This window comes from Arachis ipaensis, chromosome B1 (assembly GCF_059453495.1).
Source record: "Arachis ipaensis isolate K30076 ecotype BB chromosome B1, ASM5945349v1, whole genome shotgun sequence".
In the NCBI taxonomy this organism is placed as follows: Eukaryota; Viridiplantae; Streptophyta; class Magnoliopsida; order Fabales; family Fabaceae; genus Arachis; species Arachis ipaensis.
In genome coordinates, this window is record NC_142436.1 from 9,447,832 (window position 1) to 9,457,086 (window position 9,255).

Sequence of the window (9,255 nt, forward strand, 5' to 3'; positions counted from 1 at the left end):
GTAGACATGACTGTGCTGCTTTGGCTTACCAAAATAGAAAACTTGAAGAGTATGCACACAATTGACTCACCATGGGTGCATACAATGCAACGTATAACTTAGTGTAAAAGGTCTTTACCATTAAGGCATGATCATCAATTAATAATTGAACACTTTTGTTTATATAAAAACCAATTCTATTTTAGTGATATATAAATACATTATATCACAATATTTTATTTGTGTTTGTGTTATTAATTTAAACAAAGATTTTTATGTAGAATTAAATATTTGATAATTATATTATTTATAAAAAAATTGTGTTGTTTATATTGAATTTTTAATTTGTATGCTCATTAGGTTATATAATAATATTACATATTTGTGAAAACCTGCAAGTAAAATTGAATACCCATAAATTGGCTATAAGTAGAATTAAAGTTAAATTGTTCTCAATCTGCGAATAAAATAAAATTAAATTGGAGAATACTAGGTAAACAATGACTATCTTAAACAACATAAATAACAACCAATTAAATAAAAATATACTACATTTTAATTTAATGCTACTAATTAAATTTAAGATTAATTTATTTTTTTAACTCTATTAATTTATATTATTCATATATTATTTAAAAATATTATTAGTTACCTATATTTTTTTAATTAAATTTTAATAACAAATTCAATCTATAAGTAGAGTTAAGATTGAATTTAAATCCTACTATATTTTAGCCACTGTCCCCTTACATCCAACCATCAATTTGTTTGTGTATTACGTTAGTTGCAACTTGCAAAACGATAAGACACTAAAAGATGATTCACCATAAATATGAGTTCTTTTTCTTTCAGGTTACAGCTCAATTAACCAGTTTCCAAAGCAAGATGTGGGGTTTTGACTTTTTGGAGAGGCACAAGATGTGTCATTAATTAATACACACCTCCAACTAGTTATCTCCTAAAATATAAGTAATGACCAACTTGTCCACAAATTAAAGTTTAAATGAGGCAAATTGGATAATATATTATTCATTTATACGAAGCACGATCGCATGCGGGTGTGGCATTGCCGCATTGGTCTTTCGTTTGGAAGTAGTATTTTAGATTTTGTATAACAACCAGGTGTGGAAGTAGGCTTGGTTTCTCGTTGGGAGCTTGTGATTCAGTTTGTTTTGTTAAATAGGTTAAATTTAATTTTTTTTAAAAATTTATTAATTAAAAATATTAGGTCATAAATTTAAAAAAAAATTTACAAAATTTATTGAGTCAATTCGTTAAAATATTATTTTTATTAAAATAAATTATTTTTAATTTAAAATTTTAACTATTTATTTATATAAAACAAAACTAAAATAATCAATAATCAATAATCAATACTAATTAAGATTGTAGTTGTTTTTTTCAAAAAAAAATATTTATGATTATAAATTGTAAGTATAGTTATGATATATTATTAAGAATTAATTTATAAATGAATTATATTTTAAAAATAATGAATTATAAATTTTGAATATATTTAATGTTAATTTAGATTTCTTAAGTATATCGATTTGAGTTATAATTCAAGTAAACGGATTTTTCAAATAGACTTGTAGACTTATCAAATTTTTAAACAAGCTGGACTCGAGCCTGAAAAAAAAAGGGTTAATGTCAAATTAAAGATAAGATATTCTTTAAATTCGTCATTGAAAGATTTTTTCAATCAAATTGGTGAATTAAAGATTAAAATTTAATTATATTTGTCCTTCAGTTACTCTATTAACAATTTTCTTCAAAGATTGATGTTGTAAATCGTTAATAGATAACATATATAATACTTGACATGTCTAATTGGACATTAACTAATTATGTTTATGAAATTTTATTAATTTAGTCATTTTTCCAATTATAAAAACCTTATTCCCAATATAACCTAGCGACTAAATTGACAGATTTTCATAAACATATTTGGTCAGCGTCTAATTGAACATGTTATGTGTCATATACACTATTAGTTAACATTTTACATCATCAATCATTGACGAAAATTGTGAGTGGTGTCCTTAATTCGCAATTTTTGAAAGACCAGTTTGATTGATAAAATCTTTCAAGAATAAATTTGGAGAGTGTTTTATTTTCCAAAGACTAATTTGACTATTAATCAAAAAAAAAAAAAACTATAAAAGAGTAACAAACTTAGACTTAGATCATTTATTTATAATATGGGCTACGTCTTTCTAAACCAAAATTCGACTCTCCTCGACTCATTTTCACTCCTAATAGCAATACAAAACATTTTGAAAAAAACAATGCATGAGTGGAATTGAACCATACAAGGGACGAGCATCTCGAAATTAAATTGTGTCAACTCTTCTTGTCCAACCATTTTAAGTTTTGTTTCACGATGTTTCACAAAAAGTAGGGGTTAATTTTTAGTTTTAAATCCGCTAGATAGACAATAAAAAATTTAAACAACGTGAACAATTGACTAAAAATTTGGCCCAATAAAATTAAAAAAATACTCCGCCTGAATTACCCAACTAAAAAATCTCATTCAGTAATTCAAAAATTTTAACTATTCATTATAGTCTAATTTACCAAAGCATCAGCTTCTCCCCCAAATCCTTTGTCATCGTCACCGTCGCTTGGTCGCCAACCAACCCCATCATCGTCGTCGGGATCCTCCTCGCTGCTGGTTCGTCAACAAGGACCTTCCTCGACACTTAAGGATAACTATCCACTTAAGGATAAAAATAATCATCCGCATACCTAGTGAATTGAACATCCAGCATATCTTAATTGTATCTAACTAAACTCATTCCAATCAAATAACCATTCACATAAAAATTAAAACAACCATCTGCATACCTACTAAAATGACCATTCGTCATATTATGGGTTGACTACAACAAGGTGAAAACGGGAGAGAGGGAAGGAGTTGCGGTGATCAGCGGCGCTGCGATTGGCGAGGGGAGATGTGGTACGGTGGTCGGGTTACGCTGCTACAAATCACGAGGGAGAGATCGCTGCGGTGGTCGGGCGGCACAGCTGTCAACGCGAGGAAGAGGGGCTACGGTGATCGTCTTTGCTGCTGCAAATTGCGAAGTGAAGAAGGACTACAATGGTCGGGCGATGCTACTATATATGAATTGCAAAGTGGGGTGGGCTGCGCTGTGCGAGGAGGAAGCCGCGATGGTGGACAGCGTTTAGCGGCGGTGCCCCTTGCGGTGGTTGAAGTTACGGCGACATTTCCGTCGCAGCGTAGTGAAGGAGAAAACGTGAGTTGGAGGAGGGGAAGGGTTGAGAATTTGAGATGGAATGGAAACGTGATGTAATAGAGGAGGTTACGTTGCTTAATAATTTAAATTCAAAAATTAATTATTCTAATAAATTGAGAATCTAATTTTAATAATTAATTTAACCTTTTTTTTAAACCGTTGTTTACATTGTTCAATATTTATATTATTTATCTATACTTTTTCTTTTAATTTTTGAAAGTAAACAAATTATAAACTGACATGTTTTAGGGACACAAATTAAAGTTATTATTAGTTAAAATTTGTAAATTTTTATTTTAATAAAGGAATAACAAGCTTATTAAAATTTTAAATTTTATACCTTTTTTATATAAACTTTTATAATTAGTAACTTTAATTTATGTCTTTAAAATACAAATGAGCTAAACCTAACATCTAATAGCACAGGTTGGGTGATTAAGTTTTTTTTTTTTTTTTTTTTAAATCAAACTCAACCAAATTCTTTATAGATGTGATTAAAGAGATAGGATTTTATTTTTACTCTGAGTCATTCTAAACTAAAATCTAATTTAGGTCATCTTTTTATAGGGAGGACTCGAAAATCATGTGTATATATATATATATATATATTAGAAAAGATGACAATGTCCTTTTTAAATTGGCTATGAAAAATTATAGCAACAATAAAACTGTAACCATGAATGATGTCTTCCACTTGTCAAGTGACCAATCGTTAGCTGGGGTTAGACGCCGTGAGTAATTTTTTTTTTGGTTTACCCAAACAGTATTTCCAATTCGACAAGTTAAGGACTAATTTGTCGTGAATCTGAGCTCCATTTAAATGGCATTGTATGATGTGAAAATTGGAGCAAGGAATTAAGAAAGGAAAATGTTTGGTAACCAAAGAAAATCAGCCAAAAACAACCATAACTTACTTTATTTAGCATTTATTAATTGTTGCGACAATTAATTAATGCTAAATAAGGCAAGTTCTGGCTGTTTTTTTTTGTCTACCTAGCATTATCCATTGAAAATAATAGTCTTAATCCTATGTTTGTTTTTGAGAATAAAATAAGACAAAATACTAATAATAAGATACAAACAATAAAGACACAATTTTATTTTTTTTATATTTTATTTAATAATAAATTAAAATAAATTATGAAAATTTAATTTATTTTTATATTTTTTCATTCAAAAAATTTGAGAAGAAAAATATAATAATAAAAAATTAATAAGAATAATAAAAAAAATAAAAAATAAGTTATATTCTTTGTTAGTATCTTTGTATTTTTTCTGTCAAAATGAACACAAAATACACTAATTTAGTATTTTTAGACACAATATCTCTGTCCATATCTCATATGTCAAACACAATTGTTCTTGCTGAGGTTGACCGGTGTATAGCTCGTCCGTCGATGAATGTCTTCAAGCTTCTCGTCGGGATGAGTTATACGTCGGCAATGAGAGAACAAGGGGGTGGGTACCTGCAAAAGACACTCCGACGCTCAAGTCAGTAAGTGTTTAAGAGGTATAAGAATAATTCTATGAATATAGAATGTAAGACATGAAATAGAAGTGATCATGTGTTGTATATTATAATAATTCTATGAATATAGAATGTATATAGAATCTATCTAGAATATCTCTAGAATGTATAGTGTATATAGAGATTGGTGCCTTTTATAGGCATAAAGTTGATGAATAGAGTTGATGGTATGACCTGATCATTAAGTCAGAATAATGGTCATTAAGTCGGTAATGAAGGTGTCAGTTATAAAATGAATGATAATTAAGGCCGAGTTATAACTCATAATGCACAATAAAGACCGAGTTATAAGGTGACGGATCATAGTCCCCAAGCTTTGTCTGCCGATCATATGATCCAGGTTAAGCTTAGAAAATAAAATGATTTATAACTCGGTTAAAAGATAAGTGAATAATGATATGGTGAGCCCCCAAGCTTAGTCGGGTTATTATGTCGGCACTTATTCAAAAAATAATTGAATGATAAGAGTCATTCAATCAAGATAGTTGTGTGGGGGATACTTTTCCGCTTAAGAACAATTTTAACATTTGATTGTATGTGAACTGAAAAGTTCAGAGATAGATATCCATTGACGGAATCGATTGTATAATCCGAGGATATAATGGTTAATTGTCTTGGGAATTTTTCCGACCCACAATAATTTATTGATAAATTTCTCTCTTAAAGCAATTAGTTATTGAATATTTACAATTTACAATGAAGATCTGACATGAATAAGATAAATTGAGAAAATAAATATGTCTAAAATTGCAACATATATTGAATAATATATATTGTAAAAGTAAGAGTTTAAAGTAGAAAAATATACCTTGAAAGTTGATAATTGTAGAGAAGAAGACGACATATATGAATGTCATACATGCCAAATGTGAATATTTTAATTTTGTTTTGTAGGACATGCTTTAATTTGATAATAAAGTAATAAGATAACAGTTATTGAATTATACATTTAGTATAATGTTTCTAGCAGTTACAATATGACGAGGGATATTCTTCGTGCAATAATAGTAAATTGCTTGTTTAATTTTTTATATTAAACAAATAGTAACATAAAATTTAATAGCATAAAGTGAATAGTGTAACAGTTATATACAATTGATATATAATTAATTTTTTATGGAATCCAATTTTAAGATTTGAACGCATCATTATTGTCATTTAATTGTATAAATGAAATCATTAAATAATAAGAATATAGCACATAATGAAATAAAAATTCAATTGACATGATTGTTATATGTCATTATTGTATAAAACATATATTGAGGTTTGAATATAACTAATAAATCAGTAAATATTAGTTACACAAAATATAAATGCAAAAATATGTGTGAATAAAATAAATAATGTTATTTGTGTAAGTAGAGAACTTTGAAAAAGTTAGCAAAATTGATAGGTGAGTTTGTACTTTGATTGATTGAAAATCGAGTTTTTTTTTTATTGGTTGAAAGCCGAGTTTATTCTTGGATTGATTCATTGATCGATTATGACATGTGAAATATTATGATACGTTAGATTAAAATTTGATAAAATGTATTAAATAAAATCTTAAACAAGATTGTTGAAATTGGTTCAAAAATTTGAATGTAATTCAAGTTTTATGAACTTGAGGGGAGTAAGAATTATTTTACTTGCTCCCCACAGACGGCGCCAATTGTTCTTGCTGAGTTTGGCCTGTTTATAGCTCGCCCGTCGATGTATGTCTTCAAGCTTCTCGTCGGGATGAGTTATACGTCGGCAATGAGAGAACAAAGGGTGGGTACATGCAAAAGACACTCCGACGCTCAAGTCAGTAAGTGTTTAAGAGGTATAAGAATAATTCTATGAATATAGAATGTAAGACATGAAATAGAAGTCATCATATGTTGTATATTATAATAATTCTATGAATATAGAATATATCTAGAATGTCTCTAGAATATATAATAATTCTATGAATATAGAATGTATATAGAATCTATCTAGAATATCTCTAGAATGTATAGTGTATATAGAGATTGGTGCCTTTTATAGGCATAAAGTTGATTAATAGAGTTGATGGTATGACCTGATCATTAAGTCAGAATAATGGTCATTAAGTCGGTAATGAAAATGTCAGTTACAAAATGAATGATAATTAAAGCCGAGATATAACTCATAATGCACAATAAAAACCGAATTATAAGATGACAGATCAACAATTTTATTAGAAGATAATTTATTTGTTGTCTTCTCTAGAAGGAATCTTTGAGATTAATTTATTATGCTTATGGGTTTGAATTTTTTTGACAGCTAAGTATTCTTTCAACTCAATCTGACTTGTAGCGATGATGAGACTGTTCCTGGATTACATTAGGCAAAATATGAGTCTAATAAAAAAAAAACAGAAGAGGAAGAGAGCGATGCAGAATAAGGAATCAGAACAATCTTATAAGGATTGAGTGAGAGTTCAACAAACGAAAATGGTGGTGTTAGTTTTATTAGTGTCTTTGATATGGAGTCTTGGTGTTTTGTTTGTTTAATATTGATATTCTAATTTTCATGATAGTGAATCCGCAGGACATCTGGATTTGACTTTGTTTGGTTAGGGGTGTTTTGCTTTTGCTTTGTTTGTGGCGATTTATTAGCTTTGCATGTCTTTTGTAAAGTTAGTGATGCTGTTTTATGGGCGTAATTTGACTTGTATCACCCAGCATTTGAATTCTCCTCATTGTGGTTGAATGTTTAACCAAGTATAAAAAAAATGATTAAACTATTCAGGTGGATTACACCTAATTACTATTTAAAAAATAATGTGACAAGATTAATTATTTTATTGTCAATTTAAAAAATAAAATAATCAAATATTATCTCTCTTTTATAAAAAGAAATACAAATAAAAATAAAAACATTGATTAAAAATTTTAAGTAGTTAATTTTTTTTTGACAAAAAAAAAACCGTTACCACCTAACTCTATGTGGTAGAATAGCAATCATCTTATAAAATGTGGTGATGATTTGTATTAATATTGTGTAAAAATAAATTAATGATTAGATGAAAGGAATATAGACTTAACTGTTTGTATTTAATTTTGCAAACGCTAATAAAAATACTCATTAAATAAAAAAATTTATGTTATACTTATAAAAAATGATTTCGTGTGATAATAATATCTAAATTCTATATATAGCACAACTATGAGAGAAGGTGCGAGCGAGATTGTCTGGACGTCGATGCAAGGAGGGAGTGGAGTTGAAGGGTTAAGAGAATAAGGAAAGATCAGAATGTATTGAAAGGTCCTTCGGAGGGAGGAAAAGAGGTTAAGAGTGATGCTCATGGACATGTTGATTAGGATTGTAGTAGTAGTTTTGGATATAAATGAATGAAAATTTCTTTCTGGGATAAGGTGGTTAGAGGTGTGGCACGAAAATTGATGATTGTAGATGACTCTCTTGATGGAGATCGTCTCGCGGTGGTTACAAGAAGAGACAGTGGGGCGTCCCGACCAAAGGTTATATTCATTGATGAAGAAAAAAAAGTCTTGTCTGAGTCGTACATTGATTCTATTGTTATCAAAGTCTTGGGTAAGCGTGTGAATTACACAGCTATCGTCCATAAATTTAAGTTCATATGGAGACTGAAGGGAGGATATGAGGTTCTCAATGTCGGTTTTGAATACTTTCTTGTAAAGTGTGATTTGAAAGAGGATCGAGAGAAGATTTTGCTTAGGGGGTTATGGATGATTGATGGTCATTATTTGGCCGTCAAGCCATGGACTATCTCTTTTCGACCCGCAGAAGAATCTTTTGGAACCAATTTGGTTTGGATTCACATTATTGGGCTAAATATCCATTATTATCAGAAGAAAGCCATGCGTAGAATTGCAACTGCGATGGGAGACCCCATCAAAGTTGACGTTGCCACTAAAGAGGCAGAGAGAGGTAAATTTACAAAAGCTTGCGTTTTTATTGATCTAGGATTTTCAGTCATCGACTAGATTGAGATGGACGATCTTGTGTATAAGGTTGAGTATGAGCGTTTGGCCTTAATTTGTGAGAAATATAGATGTTATGGACATTTTGCGGTGGATTGCGGAAGCAAAGTAGGAGTGTCTACGATGGTGGAGGTTGGGAGTGCATAGGAGGGGGAGCAAAAGGGATATATGGCGAAGAAAGACAGTGGACCTGCTACGTTTGTTTTCGGCGAGAATGTCGCAGCTAGGGAGGAGAATCTGAAGACTGCGGATATTGCGGCAGACAAGGAGCAAAGAAAGGAGATATCTAAGGAGATATCAAAGCCGATAACGTTGCATGACTTTTCCGAAACTCATGCAATTGGAAAGGGGATGCTAATGAAGGGTGGACACAAGTAGTGTCAAAAAAAGAAAAAAGAAAGTAGAGAAGGAGAGTGTGAAGAAGGCTTTTGGGTCTCAGCAGAAAAAGCCCATTAAAAAAATTATGGGTCTTCTTCCGAAAAACAAAAGTGGGCCAAGTGTGAATATGGATCAGTTAACTAATCAAGCTTGGAACAAA

The 9,255-nt window shown here is 30.1% G+C and overlaps 1 protein-coding gene across 1 annotated transcript; it reads left to right on the forward strand.

Moving 5' to 3' along the window:
• The first annotated feature begins 8,156 nt into the window (after positions 1-8,156).
• LOC148575677 (uncharacterized) lies at positions 8,157-8,720 on the forward strand. Its single transcript, XM_088502490.1, has one exon. It carries the CDS (start codon positions 8,157-8,159, stop codon positions 8,718-8,720), a length of 564 nt encoding a protein of 187 aa, XP_088358616.1.
• Positions 8,721-9,255: the final 535 nt, after the last annotated feature.